A 16100-nucleotide genomic window follows, 5' to 3' on the forward strand; every position below is an offset into this window, starting at 1 on the left:
GTGCCAAGCCGCAGCTCTCCCCCTAGCCATCAGGCAAGTCTGTGCTGCCCAGGTGGGGTGCCGGGAACCGAGCAGAGGGGCGCAAAGGTGCACAAGGAGTTTGCAGAGGAGCTCAGAAGAGGCTGACACCGTGGGACTGTGGAGGACAGGATGCTGAGTGAGGGGCCTTGCAAGGGGTGGTGAGGGAGCTCCCCTCCAGCAGTCGGGCAAGTCAGCAGAGCAGAGCCGGGGGGTGGGGGGGTTGGGGAGCAGGGTGGCCTCCTGGTGAGATCAACGGGAGCCGAGGCCTTAGGTCCCAGAGGAGCAGAGCCGGTCCTGACACAGGGCAAGCTGTTCTGATGAGACTCTCCGGTGTGTGGGAAGCTCATGGAAGCTCACGGCGGTGGAAGGGGGCCTAGGAGGGGCCCCCGGCCTTCGAGGAGAAGGCACATGAATTGAGCTTCGACTTAGCAGCAGAGCAGAGGGAACCATAGACGCCTCCTGAGGCCAGGGCCGTCATCATCAAGCTTCGGAAAGACAGCCTGGCCCTACTTTGCTCTGTGGTGACAGACACTGGAGTCTCAGGGCTGGCTGCCCACAAGCTGCCCCTGGAGGTGTTCTGGAACACCTTGTCCCAGCGGGCCAGGCGTGAGGGCAGAGTGGGGCTTCCCAAAGGAAACTCCTCATGTCCTGTTGGGCAACCTGTGGGAAGAGAGTGTTGGGGGCCCGAGGGTAGGCCGCATGGATGCGTTCCATATCCACATGGTCTGCTCTGCGAGGCCCCGTGTGCCCACGGGGTCTGAAGAGCCTGGAGCCCCCTAGCCTGAGGAGTTCACAGTCCTGAGGGGGGGTCATATTAAGGCAGGTGCCTAGGTGTCTGGATGCTCAGGTGTGTGGTAGGGATACAAAGAGGAGGTGGCCACTTCTGGGCAGACGGGGCCAAGAGGAGGTGGCCCAGAGGGCTGCCCTAGGAGGGAGGAGGGAGGCATAGCAGGGCTGGGAGAGACACCTGGGCAGGTGAGCCATGGCTGGGAGGTGGCAAAGTGGAGACGAGTGGGACAGGAGCCACGCCAGGCCGAGGTTCGACGTTTTACCACCACGTGGTAGAGAGCCAGGGATGAGATGGCCAAGGCCCCGGGGAGCCTGGAGTCCTAGCAAGTCAGTAGCCTCCAAGCCCGGTGCCAATGCTCCGACCCCACAGGGCCCAGTGTCCCTGTGCCAGCCTCTGGGCTGTGCCACAACCATCCAAAGACAGCTAAGATGTGGTCACTACCCACAGGGCTGGTGGTGTAGACAACAGTGCTGCTGCCTCCCAGCGAGGGGCAGGCACAGTGACCTCTAGGCCAACTCAGTCACTCAGTCACTGGACAGATAATTTCTTGAGCACCTAGTGGGTACCAGACACTGCACTCAGAGGGGATACAGTGTGAGGACTGAGACTCACAGATCCTTCCCTCGTGGAGGTCCCGTCTACTGAGAGGACTAAGCAAATTCCTGCCCAGTTAGGTATTCAACTACGTCTTAGGCATGGTGTGGGCAAGGCAATGTGATGTACACCAGGGATGGGTGTGAACCTGGGGAGCACAAGGCCTCACCCACACCCAGGGGCAGCTCTAGAAGCTCCCACCCCAGGGGCTGTGGGTCAGGGAGTCCCAGCTGGCTAGGACCAGTCAGGGCAAAGTTCTGCAGATTTTACCCAGTGCGATCAGAGGGGAATAGCCCTCAAAGAGAACTGGTCATGGGTTGGGGGGCCCACTGGGGGACCCACTGAACTCTCCTCCATCCGCCTAACTAGGGGCAGTCCCAAGGGACTCCTTCCTTGCAGGATGGCTCCCTGCTGCCCCCTCCTGGAAAACCTGGGGAAATGACCCTTGAGAGGCCTGCCCAGGTTGGCTTTGGGCAAAGGAAGCGAGGAGAGCAAGCCCCCCCATCTCCAGGGCACCCACTGTGTGCCAGGCCTATTGCCTATTATCTCCTATAATATTATCCTTATTTTTAAGATTCAGGGACTGATGTTCAGAGGTTAAGGAACTAGGCAGCTGTGCCGGGGCAAGATATGTGCGTCCACTGTGCCTGGCCCGGGTACGAATTAGGCCAATGATGCTCTGCAGGTGCTCTTGGTCCACACTCTCCAAACCCCTTTGGAAAGCTGTGTGATCGCATTCGAGCCCCACAACAGCCTTGCTCGCTAGCTCGTGCAGGCAGTATGAAAGAGTCCCCCTTTACAAACGAGGGAAGCAACTCAGAAAAAAGATTGAGAGACTCCTCTATAGCAAGAGAAGCACAGGAGACAGATTTCGGAGCCTCAGTCTGCCTCCTACCCACCCTCTGGCCCATGGTCTCCTTTCTCCCAGCAGCCCTGTGGCCTTGTTTTATGGTCATCTGTGTGCTGGTCTGATTCTGGCCCGGAGGCCCTAAGTAATGACTGCGTCCTCACCTCTACAGTGGTGCACAGTGAGACTCGGGGCCCCCCAGCCCACTCCCTGTGTCTTCACGGCGGCTCTGGAGTTGCACAGACCCCACTCACGCCATGGCTCTGTGGCTTATCAGCTGTCTGGCCATGGGAGATCACCAAACCTAAGTCATAGCCGTTCATCCATTAAAATGGGGGGGGGCGGGGTTTGAAACAAGCCAGATGCTTGTTGTTATGAAGAGGACATGAGATCACACAGCATCGCCACTAAGAACAGTGATGGGAGCCCAGGAAGCACAGTGATGTAGCCGCTGCTGAGATGCAAAGAAACAGATTAGGCTGTTCTGTTCACGAGGAGTTGATCACTGGTTTGGGGCAATTAAAAAAATAATACAGAATAACCCCAGAGATGTTATGCCTCAAGAACCAACTTGCAAATATTTTGGGTTCTAAGAGTTCTTAGGTTAATTGACCTCAAAAAGCACGTAGTACTAAAATAAAACGAAAAACTAAATACGGTGCCATAGAAAGAGGTGGAATTCAGGACTTGGTGACCAGGTTAGCATTCTAAACTTTTAACACCCCCACCCCGGTTTTGTGATGCTGTGCCCTTGCAAATAATAGAAATGATTAAAAATAATCATAGAGGGGCACCTGGGTAGCTCAGTCAGTTAAAAGCCTGCCTTCGGCTCAGGTCACGAGCCCAGGGTCCTGGGTTCAAGCCCCACGTCGGGCTCTCTGCTCAGTGAGGAATCCGCTTCTCCCTCTCCCTGCCATTCTACCTCCTTCTATGCACGCTCGCTCCTCTGTGTCCAAAAAATAAATAAAATCTTAAAAAAAAACACCCATAAAAAACACTACCAGTTTAGGGACGCCTGGGTGGCTCAGCGATTGAGCACCTGCCTTCGGCCCAGGGAGTGACCCCAGGGTCCTGGGATAGAGTCCTGTGTCGGGCTCCCTCCAGGGAGCCTGGTTCTCCCTCTGCCTGTGTCTCTGCCTCCCTCTTTGTGTCTCTCATGAGTAAATAAGTAAGTAAATAAATAAATATCTTTAAGCAAGCAAACAGACGAAACTACTACCAGTTTAACATATATAATTAGACAAAGTTAAAAACAAATCTCTTGAACGAGAAATGGTCTCTACTTTGAATACTGTTGCTTGAAGTAAAGCAGCTCTGCGTAGCAGCGGTAGAGGGACACTGTGGCTACTGTGGGGGCAGCGCTGGCCAGGGTGTACCCGGGGGTACCTGGTTGGCAGCCTGGAGTCCCCAACACGGTGACCTGGTCTGCTTACCCCAATGGCCCCAAGATGCTTTCTCTGTGTGCTCTGAAGGAAAAAAGATTGGAAGGCACTGTTGAAGGGGAGCAGGTGACCCTTCTGGGTGGTCCCAGGGCTCCTAAACCTCTGCTATCCCCTGGCCTTTGGCTCCCCCACTGACTAAGAGCCCAGAGGGGGTCTAACGCAGGGCCAGGTGCTGAGGCCTGTTCAACGAGGGTGTCAGTGCTGGGAGTTGGGCAGGAGAGGGACGTGTTGGACGGTGCCCTCTGTGGGTCCCTGTGCAAAGGGCGGCCTCCAGGGAAGGTAGGAGGCGGAGAGGAGGCAGCCCCCAAGCCAGCACCAGATCCCAGGCCTGGCAACATTGTCCCATGACGCAACAGAGAAACATCCCATCACAAGGTGTTAAAAATATTGCCATGAGGTTTGAGAACTGACTTGCAAAAGATAGAGCAGCTGAGAATGATAGAGGACGGCCTGCGAGCTCTCCCGAGAGGGCCTAGCCGTAAGAGGGCACAGAAGGAAGCCTGTAAATACCTAACTCCATCTACACATTATGCTAGGTTGGTGTTATTGTGCCCATTTTACAGATGAGGAAGCTGAGGCTCAAGAGCTAGTAGTCTCTTGTTCATCACTTCCAGCCTGGACAGCGGCAACAGCCAGGCTGGCCCCCAAGGTTCTCTCCTTTCCACCTCCGGATCCATTTACCACAATGTTCACTTACTCAATCATTCATTTATTTGTTCAAGAAATACCTATTGAGTACTGCTCTGTGCCAGGCACTTGGCTTGGCACTGGGGGCACTGGGTACTCCTGCCTTCCTAGAAAATGGATGGCAGGCAAAATAAATAGGTTAAAAGACAGAAAAAGGAGACGTGTGCGTGTGCTGGGGAGGAAAATCTAGCAAAGAAGGGGTTAAGGAGTGCTGGGCTGCAGTTTTAAGCAGGGTCACCAGAAAAGGCCCCTTTGCAAGGTGGGTACCTGGAACAAGTACCTGAGGGAGATGGGGGAGGATGCCATGCCGACAAACCCGGCTGCCTCGTGTGTGGGGCCCAGTGTGAAATGTTCGAGTGTATTAAGAATTTCAAGATGTCACTGGCAGAGCGGCAAGCCCAGCGCAGGACCCTCCTAAGCCTGGGGCCGTGGGTGACTGCACACTTGTCCCCCCCCCTCACCTGTGTACATATGGATGTTCGGGGAAAGGGCACTCCCGATGGCTGGGTGTGATGAAGGACCTACAAGGGGCCCCTGCACAGCTGGAGCAGTGGGTGGTGCAGAGGGAGGCCAGGAGAGCAGAGGGGGGGCAGGTAGAGGGCCACGGGTCACCCACGGCCTTGCAGCCACAGTGAGGACTCAGACTTTGCGTGCTGAGAGCAGGGACCCCCTGCAAAGTTTTGAGCAAAGCAAGACCTTGAAAGTGCTCTTAGAAAAACCCATCGGGGGCCCCCGGGGTGGCTCAGTGGATGAAGCTCTGCCGTCAGCTCAGGTCATGATCCCAAGGTCCCAGGATCCCTGCGGGGAGCCTGCTTCTCCCTCTGCTCCTCATCCCGCTTGTTCATTCTCTCTCTCAAATAAATAAATAAAATCTCTCTAAAAAAAAAAAAAAAAAAGGAAAAGAAATGAAAGAAAGAAAAAGGAAGAAGAAAGAAACAAGAAAGAAGAAAGAAAGAAAGAGAAAGAAGAAAGAAAGAAAGAAAGAAAAGAAAGGAAGAGAAAGAGAAAGAAGAAAGCCTTCAGAAGCTTCCCATTGCTCTTAGGATAAAATTCAAACTTAGCAGCCTTGCCTTCGTGGCTTCTTATAATCTGGCTTCTCCCCACCCTTCATCCTTCTCTCTTCCAGCCTTGCCGAGCCCCCCACCAGCCCGGGCTGGGCCGCGTTATTCCATGATGCCCTGGCCTGCTGCATGCTGTTGCCTCAGCCTGCCACCCGCTTCCCCTTCTGTTCACCCTCCTGCTCCCCTTTCCTCAAACCTGAGCTCAAGCCTCACCTCCTCTGGGAAGCCTTCCAGTGTGCCCCTCCGCCCGGGATTGAGATGCCCTTACAGCGGTGCCCGCATGCCTGATTCAGGTCTCTGCCCAGCACCTGGCTCAGAACCTGCCACATAAGTGTCCGGTTGATTGAAAAGGCCGCTGGGGCAGCGAAGGGGGCCAGATAGAGCTGCACACACGTAGGAGAGGAATTCAGGTTGGAGCCCAGGCCCGCGTGCTCTGGAGCCTCCAGTCCTTCCTCGGCGCTCCAACACCTCCCTCGGTTTGTCGGAGATGGAGAAGACTAATGTGGGTGAAAAGTTCACAAAAGGCTTCCTGGAGGAGGTGCCACGGGATAGGATGTGCCTGGTCTAGAGGAGAGGGCGTTACTAAGGGAGAGATGCACAAGCCGGGGCCTGATGGGCCCGCGTAGAGACAGGGAGACCTGCACAGCCACAGGCCAGAGGAGGCTGGCCCAGGCCCCGCGTGGCACCTCCAGGTGCCCTTGAGGCTGCAAGCAGCAGAGTCTCAGGGCAGCAGGCAGAGGGGTGCGCTGGGGCCAGCTGGGCCCGGGGCCTCACCAGGCACCCTTCTTACACATGCTGGGACCTCACGAGAAAGAAGGGACCTGCCAGGCCGCGCCCTGGGCCTTGGGAATTGGGTGCTGGGTGTCAGGGCCCAACCCTTACTGACGAGCATCCCTCTCCCCAGGCTCTACGTGCTCAAGCTCTCAGATGACATCGGGAACTTTGGGGAGGTGCGACTGCCCCTCCTCGGCTGCCTCGGTGTCTCTTGGGTGGTAGTCTTCCTCTGCCTCATCCGGGGGGTCAAGTCTTCAGGGAAAGTAAGTACCCCTCCCCCGGCAGGGTCTGCACCCACCCCGGGAGATCCGGCCTCCCTGCGGGGCGTGGGAGTGGGAGCTGGGACAGGCGGCGATGAGGGGGCACAGAGGGGAGGAGGGTCTGGAGGGCCCGAGGGGGCGCCAGGGCCCCCCCAGGGAGAGCTCGGAGGAATCCAACAGAGCCGGTCTCGCGCAGGTGGTGTACTTCACGGCCACCTTCCCCTACGTGGTGCTGACCATCCTGTTCGTCCGAGGTGTGACCCTGGATGGAGCCTTCACAGGCATCATGTACTACCTGACCCCGCAGTGGGACAAGATCCTGGAGGCCAAGGTGGGCCGTGGAGAGTGGCCTGGAGGGGTGGGGAGGGCCGAGGGGCGCTGCCTCTGACGCCCGCCGCGCGCCTCCTGCCCTGCAGGTGTGGGGCGATGCTGCCTCCCAGATATTTTACTCGCTGGGCTGCGCGTGGGGGGGCCTCATCACCATGGCTTCCTACAACAAGTTCCACAACAACTGCTACCGGTGAGCCTCTCCCTGCCAGCCCCCGGCTGCCCCTCTACCCTGCAGCTGCCCCCCAGCTTCCCCAGAGCCCCGGATCCAGTGCAGCCTCTGGGACCTCCTCCAGGGCCCTGGGTTCCACTTGTGGCCTTGAGGTCTTGGGCGCCCTGGGTCTGGATCGGGTCACTGGAGAACAGAGAGAAGAGGGTGGGGAACAGTGATGCCCAGGGGTCTGAGGCTCAGCCCACTGAAAAAGGCCCTAGAAAAGAGGTGGGGGGTGAGGGGGAAGCTCTGTTCCTAGAACTTTCCATCTCAGGTCTTCTCTCTGCCCACCTTGAACCCTGTTTTCCTCCCCATCAGGGACAGCATTATCATCAGCATCACTAACTGTGCCACCAGCGTCTATGCGGGCTTTGTCATCTTCTCCATCCTGGGCTTCATGGCCAACCACCTGGGCGTGGACGTGTCTCGCGTGGCTGACCACGGCCCGGGCCTGGCCTTCGTGGCTTATCCCGAGGCCCTCACGCTGCTGCCCATCTCCCCACTCTGGTCCCTGCTCTTCTTCTTCATGCTCATCTTGCTGGGGCTGGGCACTCAGGTAGGGGGTGCTGGTGCTGGGCACTCAGGTAGGGGGTGCTGGGGCTGGGCAGTCAGGTAGGGGTGCTGGGGCTGGGCACTCAGGTAGGGGTGCAGGCATGGGCACTCAGGTAGGGGTGTGGGTATGGGCGCTCAGGTAGGGGGTGCTGGTGCTGGGAGCTCAGGTAGGGGTGCAGGCGTGGGCACTCAGGTAAGGGGTGCTGGTGCTGGGCACTCAGGTAGAGGGTGCTGGGGCTGGGCGCTCAGGTAGGGGTGCGGGCGTGGGCCCTCAGGTAGGGGTGCTGGGGCTGGGCACTCAGGGATGCTAGGGCTGGGCTCTCAGGTAGGGGTGCGGGCGTGGGTGGCCTGCTGGGGTAGCAGGCGGGCGGGAGGCCGGGCTCTGACGGCCACTCCTGCAGTTCTGTCTCCTGGAGACACTGGTCACGGCCATTGTGGACGAAGTGGGAAATGAGTGGATCCTGCAGAAAAAGACCTACGTGACCCTGGGTGTGGCTGTGGCTGGCTTCCTGCTGGGTGTCCCCCTCACCAGCCAGGTAAGACCTGGAGGAGAGGCCGGGCGGGAGGGCCGGGGGTGGGGGAGCCTGGCCCCGGGGGTCCCCCCGACTCAGCTGCCCACGGCCCACAGGCAGGCATCTACTGGCTGCTCTTGATGGATAACTACGCAGCCAGCTTCTCCCTGGTCATCATCTCCTGCATCATGTGCGTGTCCATCATGTACATCTACGGTGAGTGCGCATCCCCCGCGTCCCCACGTCCCCGCGTCCCCTGCCCCTGGTTCAGTGGCGCTCGCTCGGCCGGGCCGGCTGACCCCCCTCTCTCCAGGGCACCGCAACTACTTCCAGGACATCCAGATGATGCTGGGGTTCCCGCCGCCCCTCTTCTTCCAGATTTGCTGGCGCTTTGTCTCTCCAGCCATCATCTTTGTAAGTTCCCGGGCCGGCGCCCCCTGGCAGGCGTCCTCGTCTCCCCATGGGTGTCTGCACCCACGGCTCCGGCCGCAGGGAATCAGAGCCGTTGCGCAGACGCAGGCGGGGCTCAGAGGCCGCTTAGAGCCCCGTCCTGGAGCTGCCCACCGGCTCCCCCAGAGGGACGCAGGGACAATTAGCCAGATGGGCATCAGCCTCCTGTCTCCAGTCCCTTAGCCCAGGTACTCGGGGCGCGGGGTACGCCACGCAAATGCACGTTCCAGTACAAGTGCTATGTCAGCTCCGGGGACGGAGGCAGTCTCCTAAGCCTTCCAGGCCCTGGAGTGGCCCGGCTCCCCCCAGGGAAGGCTCCCCGACAGGGAAGGCTCCCGCCCCACGACATTCAGCCCCCGGGAGCTCCCAGGGGGACCCCCCCACCCGCCCAGCACCAGGCGCTTTCTGCACATGGCTCACGTATCAGCTCGCGTGATAGGACTCTGCACGGGGCGTCCTCACTCCCGTTTCATGGAGGAGGAGACGGGAGGTCACAGACCCAAGTTTCCGCGGCTCATAAACGACAGAGGCCCCGCTGGCAGCAAGGGGGTCCAGGGTGGAGCCTGCGTGCGGCCCGGGCTCCACCAGAAACGCCGCAGGAAGCAGGACTGGTCCATGGACTAATCACCTGAGTTTGCTCCTCTGTGCTCAGGGCAGGAGCAGGGCCACAAAGCGTTCCTCAGTGTAATGGAGGCTCCAGGTGAAGAGGAGAGGCCGGGCCGTCTGAGGGACGGAGGGGCCAGCCTAGTGGCAAGGGCAGCATCCTGTCATGTTCCCGTCACGCCCAGCTTCTCTGGGCCACATGAAGCTCAGCAAGCTCAGCACCGGATTTCCACTTTGGCTCCTGTTTCTGGGCGGGGGGAGGCCCCCCCAGGGCTGAGGCGTCCACCACCTGGGCGGTGGGGTCTTCCCCGAGGCTGGCACAGACCCCAGCTCTGGCCACTGGCCTAGCTTTGAACAGGAGCAGCAGAAGCGTTGTGTAGGTGGAGGGAGGCCAGGCCAGGCCTGGGCGTCTAGGGGTGCGGTCGAGGCCCAGGGCCCTTCGGAGGGAGCTCACCCTCCAGAGCCCCAAAGAGGCTGCCCCCCGGGCGGAGACCTGGGGTACCAGCCCAGGCAGAGTGGGAGGCGGGAATGAGGCAGGTACAGGGGGGCTCACAGGGGCAGCTCGGCCTGGCTCCTGAGTCTCCGTGCGATGGAGGCTGCGTGGGCAGTGGCCTCTCTGCGCTCAGAGAGCCAGGCCGGAGTCTCCCGAAGCTCACGACTCCAGGCCCCGTGGCCCCGTGTTTCTGGAATGTTGTGTCTTTTTGGGGGGGCTTTACCTCTTTAGATTTCTGCAAAGCTCTTTTGGACAAACCATCTTTCTGTCCGCTGGAAAAAGGGATCTGTTTACGACTTGGTCAGCACCTAGTTCCACTCAGGAAACTTGTTTCACGTGCAGCGTCCCAGGAGGGGCCCCTAGTGCATGTGGGTCTTGCCCTCCTGAATTTGGTCACGAAGGAGACGCAGCTGAGGGCTCAGGAGGTGGACACGGAGCCCTCCTGGGGAGCGGTGCACACGCCAGGCCCCTGGGTGGCCCGTGAGCCGCCGGCCCGTCTTTCTGCTTCCTGAGTTTGCTGCTGTCGCTGCGGCCCCGGGCTTCATTTCCCGTCCCACTCCTGTCTTTCCGAAATGGCTCCGGGTCCCCAGCCTCCCCTGTGGCTCCACAGCCAGACAGGTGGGGCCTTGCCCTCTCCTCTCCCGCATTGCTCCCACCTCTCTGCACAGGCCCGTTCACATCAGCCCATGAGACTGAGACCCTGCTGCAGTCCCAGGAGGTCCCGGCCTGTGGGAAATGTTTAGCGGGTAGAAAATGCCCTGGAGAGGCCTTTCGGGAAGAGGGATGAGAAATCTGGAGAGGCTTCTTGAAGGAGGTGGCATTTGCATAGGGTCTGACAGAGGAAAGTGTAGAGGGTTCTCCAGAATCGATGAAGAGGGAGGAGAATGCTGGGTGCAGACGCGACGTTGAGACCAGAGGGCTAAGTGAGGTGCGGTGTGCGATGCTAACAGCCCTGAGGCCAGGGGTTTGGCCTTACTTACTTCGGCCTTGGTCAGTGGGCAGGAGGGAGCCCTTGCGAGTCTTTGAGCAGGACCGACTGACCTCAGAGGTGACGTCAGTTGCTCCCAGGCTGGCTCAGGATTACAGCAAAGACAGACCTCCCTGCCCACCAGGCTCTGGACCCCTGGCTCCATCTGTTCCTTCCACTCCCCAACCTTGACATTGCCCCGACCTGCCCACGATGCCACCTTGTAGCCCCGGAGACGGGAGAGGAAGGGACGGGGTGCTGGGAGGAGGATGGGAACCGGGGAAGGGCGGCTGGGGTGGTCCTGGGCAGGCCTCAAGCACGCTTGTCCCCTGCCCCCTGCAGTTCATTCTTATCTTCACGGTGATCCAGTACCAGCCAATCACCTACAACCACTACCAGTACCCGGGCTGGGCTGTGGCCATCGGCTTCCTTATGGCTCTGTCGTCTGTCATTTGCATCCCTCTCTATGCCCTGTTCCAGCTCTGCTGCACAGATGGGGACACCCTCCTCCAGGTGAGGGGTAGGTGTACCCGGCGGGAGGGGGCGGGTGGATGGGGCTCCCCGGCTCCCTCCTGAAGCGCCCCCCCTACCCCCATGTCTGCCTCTCCCACAGCGTTTGAAAAATGCCACAAAGCCAAGCAGAGACTGGGGCCCTGCCCTCCTGGAGCACCAGACTGGGCGCTATGCCCCCACCATACTGCCGTCTCCCGAAGATGGTCTTGAGGTCCAGCCGCTGCACCCGGACAAGGCCCAGCTCCCCATGGTGGGCAGCAATGGGAGCCGTCTGCAGGACTCCCGGATTTGAGCACAGCTGGCCCTGGGAGTGCCCGCCCCGCCGGTGCTCCCACCACAGAGACTGGGGAGGCAGGTGACGGGTGTCGCCACCTGCCCCTGCCACGCCCTGGCTAGGGTGGCTGCTGTCCCCTTGGTTGCCACTGGTAGCGTGGTCATTTGTGCTCGTGTCCCCAGTGTTTACAGGTCCTTTGGATGCCAAGATGGCAGCTGGGGATGGGTGTGGGTGATGGGGGGGTGTCCGGGGGGGGGCGCTCAAAGCACTTTGGAGGGGGGTCTCAGGCCAGGTCCCCAGAGATCTGCTGGGCTTTACATGGCCTCTGATGCCCCCACACTCTGCCCTGAGCTGAGGTTCTAGGTGGGCCCCTACCTGTTCCCCTCCTTGGGCCTCCACCTCCTGACCAGTGTTCCTGCCCTCAGAGCAGACCCCGGCCTCCACCCGGGCAGATTTGGGTCTTCCTATCTGGGGCCAGGGTGAGGAGCTGAGGGGGCTGTACAGTGTTACTTGTCAGGCTGCGCTGCCCAGCCCTGTTTGTCTGTGTAATTATTTTTGTAAAAATCGTATTCTCTGTGATTGCCATTCCCATGCCCCCAGCCGCGGGCCCCATTTGTCTTCCAGGCCTGCCTGCACCTCACTCGGCTGCCCTGGGGTCTCTGCGCCTCATTCCAGCCCTGGCTGTCAGGCCCAGCCAGCAGAGGCCCATGACCCAGCAGCCTGCCCAAAGCACTAGTTTCTGGGGGGTAGGGGTGGGGTGCTCCTTAGCAGGAGGTTTGAGCCCAGAGCCCCGGGGAAGGGGACCTTACATGAAACCCCCTTGCCCTGCCTCCACCAGGCAAAAGGCCCAGGATTCCCAAACTGGGCTGCCCTTGTTCATGTGCCAAATGGCCCCAGCCCGCGTGCCCCATCCCCTCTCTGGAGCCCGAGCTCATTCCCCCCAAGCCCTGCAGTGTCCGTTTGTCTGTCCTCTGTGCCGTGACAGCCCCGGAAGAGCCACCTCTAATCCTCTGTAGCAATAACGGTGCACCACCCGCCCGTACCCATCTGTGTGCACCACTAGGATTTTAAAGTCCATAGATTTTAATGAAATTTCTATTCCTGTCTCTGAGCTGCTGCTGTGCTTTGTCTGAGTCCCCCAGGGGGACAAGAGTCGGGGCTGGGATGAGACCTCTGCCTGCCAGGCCTTTGTGGAGAGCCGGGAGAAAGAGGGCCAAAGGTTCTGATTGTCAGAACCGGGCACTAGGGACTTGGCGAGGGGGGTGGGGGGCAAGGGCCAGAAAAAACGGACAGTGTTGGTGTCCTGGCAAGGGCCCATCCGAGACCAGATCTGAAGCAGGCTGGGCCATAGCGGCGGAGAGGCAGCAGCTGGCGTGAGGTCCAGCAGAAGCTGAAGCCTCCCTCGTGACCAGCCCCTCAGGTGGGGGCCTGAGCTGCTGCGCTGGACACTGGAGCAGAAGCTGGCTTTGTCCGCGGGCCGCACTGAAGCTGCCGTCCCCAGCGGCAGGCAGTGGCCAGGCCTCGGGGTTGGGGGTGGTGCCCCGGAGGAGGAGCAGGCCGGCAGCACTGGAGAGGCCCAGCCCAAGCTCCTGAAGCCCCATGGAGGCGAGGCACGGGCCCGAGACCCTGGCTGGAGGACCCCATGGGCTGCTGCCTGGTCGGAAAGAGCAGCGGTGAGCCAGCAGCGGCCTGAGCCTCAGCCCACCCTGTCCAGCCAGCCAGGTGCTCTGGTTTACCTGCGGCTGGAGGAGGCGCAGGGGGGCCTCAGAGGTGCCTGCAGCTCCTGTTGCATGGCTGCCTTCTGTTCCTTTAGCTCTGCAGCAGAGAGGTATCTCTGAGACACAACTCGTAGCAGTTCTGGGGTGTGTACAAGTGCGGGGTGGACAGCAGGAAGCTGGGTGCTCTGGGGCCTACGTGGGGTCCTCACCTGCCAGGGTGGGCTCTAGGGTTGCCTCAGAGGGCTGGGGTGCCCCTGTATACTCCTCTTCCAGGCAGCGCTGCAGGGAGAGCTGGCTCAGTGCCCCAGCCTTGGACGCAGAGGCCAAGATCCCCATGGCAGGACCCCAAAACTGTCCAGGCAGTCTCGGGGGAGCACCAGTCCCCCCACCCCCCTGAAAAGCCCCGCTGGGTGAGGTGGTGGCTGGCTTGGACTCAGACTTAGGGCAGGTAAGGAGGCAAAGACGGGGCAAGTTCAGCAAATTAATCTAAAGTGCTGACCTTGGACTTGGGGGCTCACCAGAATATTCTGGATTCATACACACAATAGGGACCATGCACATGTAAGAAATGGCCTCAGGACTCACACACCTTTACATGCACATATGCACACAGACACACATGTATGTGGGTCTCACACACCAGTGAGAGGCAGCTGCGTCTACACTCAGCAGGAAGGCTCTGGGCAGGGCGGCCCATGGCTGCAGCTCACCTGCAGGATGGGGACCATCCTCTCCAAGGTGTGACACTCCTCCTCCAGGAGGCTCCTGGGACACATGCGAGTGTGGCAGCTGGGACCAGCGCCACAGGACCCAGCCCCACCCCCACCAGGCCCTCCTGCTTCACCCACCCTGCTCTCGGCCCCAGCCTTCCACCCCCCACCTGCCTCTTCTAGGGCAGGTTGTGTCTTCCCCACACCTACCGCACAGCACCCACCATCCTCTCTTCTTATTGCAGGGGCCTCCTCTGGCCTCCCTCCTCCCCCACATCACAGCCCTTCCTCAGCTTGAAACCCTCCCATGGTGCCTCCTCTCAGGATAAAAATCCTCAGGCTGGCCCCCTGGCTTGACAACTTCCTGGCAGCAGCCACTGAGGCCCTGCAGCAACCTGCCCTTTCCACCTCTCAGCCTCCCCGTCCTGGCCTCCCACCAGGTGTGTGGCCTCCTTCCCCTCTCCCCGAAGCTCGGTCTCAGTACTTCAAGACCTGCCCCAGCCCCATCCTCCCTCTGTCCACCCCCCACGTACACTCGGGGGGGGCCTCACCGCAGGTGTCCAGCAAACTGGTCGATGCTGGACACGTTCAGCTGGTCCTTGATGACGCTGAGGTTCCTCTGACCACTGCTGGCAGAGGAGGTCAACATCACTCTCCCCAGGTTGCCTCACCCCAGGCCTTCGGGACACAAATGCCACTCCTAGACAGTTCTGTTTCTTTTCTTGAAAAGGCAACATATAGAGCGCAAAGGAGAGGAGTCCCGGAGCCTGGGTTTGCAAATGGGCTCCCTCACCCTTCAGTGTGTGTGACCTTGGGCGAGTCGGTTACCCGTTCTTTTTTTTTTTCCGGTTACCCGTTCTGAGTTTTAGTTTCCTCCTCAGTAAAAGGGTGCTGTCACTCCCTCAAAGGGTTGTGTGAGAACCAGAACTAAGTGGCTACTGCCATTCACTTAGGAACACCCTCATTTGTCTCATTCGGTCCCCTGGGCTCTCTAGCCCAGCTCCTGTTGACCCTCACATGTGGTTGTGGGGGGTCCAGCTCCAGGCCAGGAGCTTCTCCACGGAGCCAGGTGGAAGCCACCAGCTGGCTGGGCCCCTGCCAAGTAGGGAGAGATCCCTCCTCTCCTACCACCACTTCACCTGGGTTCACTCCTCATCTGGATTTTCTGTTCTGGCAAATCACACCTAGGCTCCTCCAAGGCAAAGCGCAGGACCCTGGGGCTGTACTGGACCCAAGCCTGGGTCTGGTCCCTGTGGAAGGTGCACAGGAAAGTCAGGGGCTCCTTCCTAGGGACCACCGAAGGCAATCCTGGCCCCTTTTCAGGCGCAGGGCAAGCCCCCCTTAGCCCTAGGTCCGAGGTTCCCACCTGCCCTCGCGGATGGCCTTCTGGCGGAGACTCAGGAGCAGCTGCCTCAGCTCCTGGCGCAGGAGGTCTCTTAGGAGGGGCGGCGGTGCCAGAAGCCAGGAGGGCTCAGAGGTGGGGCGGGAGCCCGAGGCTCGGGAGGCTCGAGCCTCCCGGAGCAGGGCCTGTAGCGTCACCACCTGCAAGGAGAGCTGGCACACCTTGTGAGGGGGGAGAGCAGTGACGGGAGTGGAGGGGGCTGGGGGACCTCATGAGGGGCAGAGCGCAGTCTAGAGGGCTGGGCGGCAGGACCTCGGGAGTTCTCGGGCAGGACGGGGGGCCCGAGGGGAGGTGGGGAAATCACCCGAGTCTTGGGACAGGCCTGGAGTGTGGCCCCTCCGCCCACGCCCCACCTCTGCCCGCAGCTCCAGGCTCAGGTCCACCGTCGTCTCCCCCAGAAGCCTCTTCACTTCGGGCCGCTCCGGGAGCGGAACGTGCTCCTCCACCAGCTCCCACAGCGACGGGGAGTCCCGGAGCATGGCCCGCCCGCGCCGCCGCCCCCCGGCGAGCGGCCCCAGGCTCGCACCTGCGGGACAGCAGGGGCCCCGCAGCGTTACCGGGAGAAGGCGGGTGGCCGGGGCTGGCCCCGCCCCTCCCCGGACCCCGCCTTCCAAGGCTCCGCCCCTCCCCGGCCTCCCGGGCCCCGCCCCTTCCCGGCCTCCGGGCCACGCCCCCAGAGCCCCGCCCCTCCCCGGGCCCCGCCCCCGGCCCGTCGCGCTCCCCGGCGTCTCCCAAGTCCCTCAGCTCCGCCGCCAGTCTCGGCGGAATCACCGGGCCCGGAGCCGCCTGTCTGGCGCTGTCCCTGCTGCCCCGCTTCGGCCGACTCTCGCGGGCCGCGGCTCCCGGTCACCGCTCGCCCTGACCTCCGCGCGGCCGTCACCCGGGAAACCGC

General features: G+C 60.9%; 2 protein-coding genes across 8 annotated transcripts in view; one reads left to right on the plus strand and one right to left on the minus strand.

Annotated features, from left to right (window-relative positions):
• The window catches only part of SLC6A9 (solute carrier family 6 member 9), a 30675-nt gene extending 19072 nt beyond the window's left edge, over positions 1-11603 (plus strand). For all 5 annotated transcript variants that reach the window (XM_055342089.1, XM_055342091.1, XM_055342090.1 and 2 more), the window contains 9 exons: positions 6347-6479; positions 6673-6807; positions 6893-6996; positions 7333-7570; positions 7968-8102; positions 8195-8294; positions 8392-8492; positions 10934-11104; positions 11205-11603. In XM_055342089.1, the coding sequence (XP_055198064.1) occupies positions 6347-6479; positions 6673-6807; positions 6893-6996; positions 7333-7570; positions 7968-8102; positions 8195-8294; positions 8392-8492; positions 10934-11104; positions 11205-11396 (1309 nt within the window). In that variant the 3' untranslated portion in view covers positions 11397-11603. The remainder of the gene's footprint in view (positions 1-6346; positions 6480-6672; positions 6808-6892; positions 6997-7332; positions 7571-7967; positions 8103-8194; positions 8295-8391; positions 8493-10933; positions 11105-11204) is intronic.
• Positions 11604-12482: 879 nt separating this feature from the next.
• Positions 12483-15713, minus strand: CCDC24 (coiled-coil domain containing 24). 3 transcript variants are annotated; one of them, XM_055341914.1, is made up of 8 exons: positions 15562-15713; positions 15173-15348; positions 14946-15056; positions 14358-14432; positions 13807-13861; positions 13306-13375; positions 13115-13193; positions 12483-13028 (listed from the first exon to the last, which is right to left on the minus strand). In XM_055341914.1, exons 1-8 carry the CDS (start codon positions 15685-15687, stop codon positions 12608-12610), a joined length of 1113 nt encoding a protein of 370 aa, XP_055197889.1. In that variant the 5' UTR covers positions 15688-15713; the 3' UTR covers positions 12483-12607. The 3 variants fall into 3 exon arrangements, with proteins under 3 accessions (XP_055197889.1, XP_055197888.1, XP_055197887.1); XM_055341913.1 differs by having other exon boundaries at positions 12483-13032; positions 15173-15713; XM_055341912.1 differs by lacking the exons at positions 14946-15056; positions 15173-15348; positions 15562-15713 and having other exon boundaries at positions 12483-13032; positions 14358-14829.
• Between the last annotated feature and the right edge of the window lie 387 nt (positions 15714-16100).

The sequence above is a fragment of the Nyctereutes procyonoides genome, unplaced genomic scaffold (assembly GCF_905146905.1).
Source record: "Nyctereutes procyonoides isolate TBG_1078 unplaced genomic scaffold, NYPRO_anot_genome, whole genome shotgun sequence".
NCBI classification, from domain to species: domain Eukaryota; kingdom Metazoa; phylum Chordata; class Mammalia; order Carnivora; family Canidae; genus Nyctereutes; species Nyctereutes procyonoides.

What these genes read in the sequence shown, in the direction of transcription:
- CCDC24 (XM_055341914.1), bottom strand. Translation starts at nt 15,687, where the DNA reads ATGCTCCGGGACTCCCCGTCGCTGTGGGAGCTGGTGGAGGAGCACGTT. An exon ending in GCCTGGAGCTGCGGGCAGAG is followed by an intron (nt 15,349 to 15,561) that starts GTGGGGCGTGGG and finishes CTCTCCTTGCAG; the next exon opens with GTGGTGACGCTACAGGCCCT. An exon ending in CAGTTTGCTGGACACCTGCG is followed by an intron (nt 13,862 to 14,357) that starts GTGAGGCCCCCC and finishes CATGTGTCCCAG; the next exon opens with GAGCCTCCTGGAGGAGGAGT.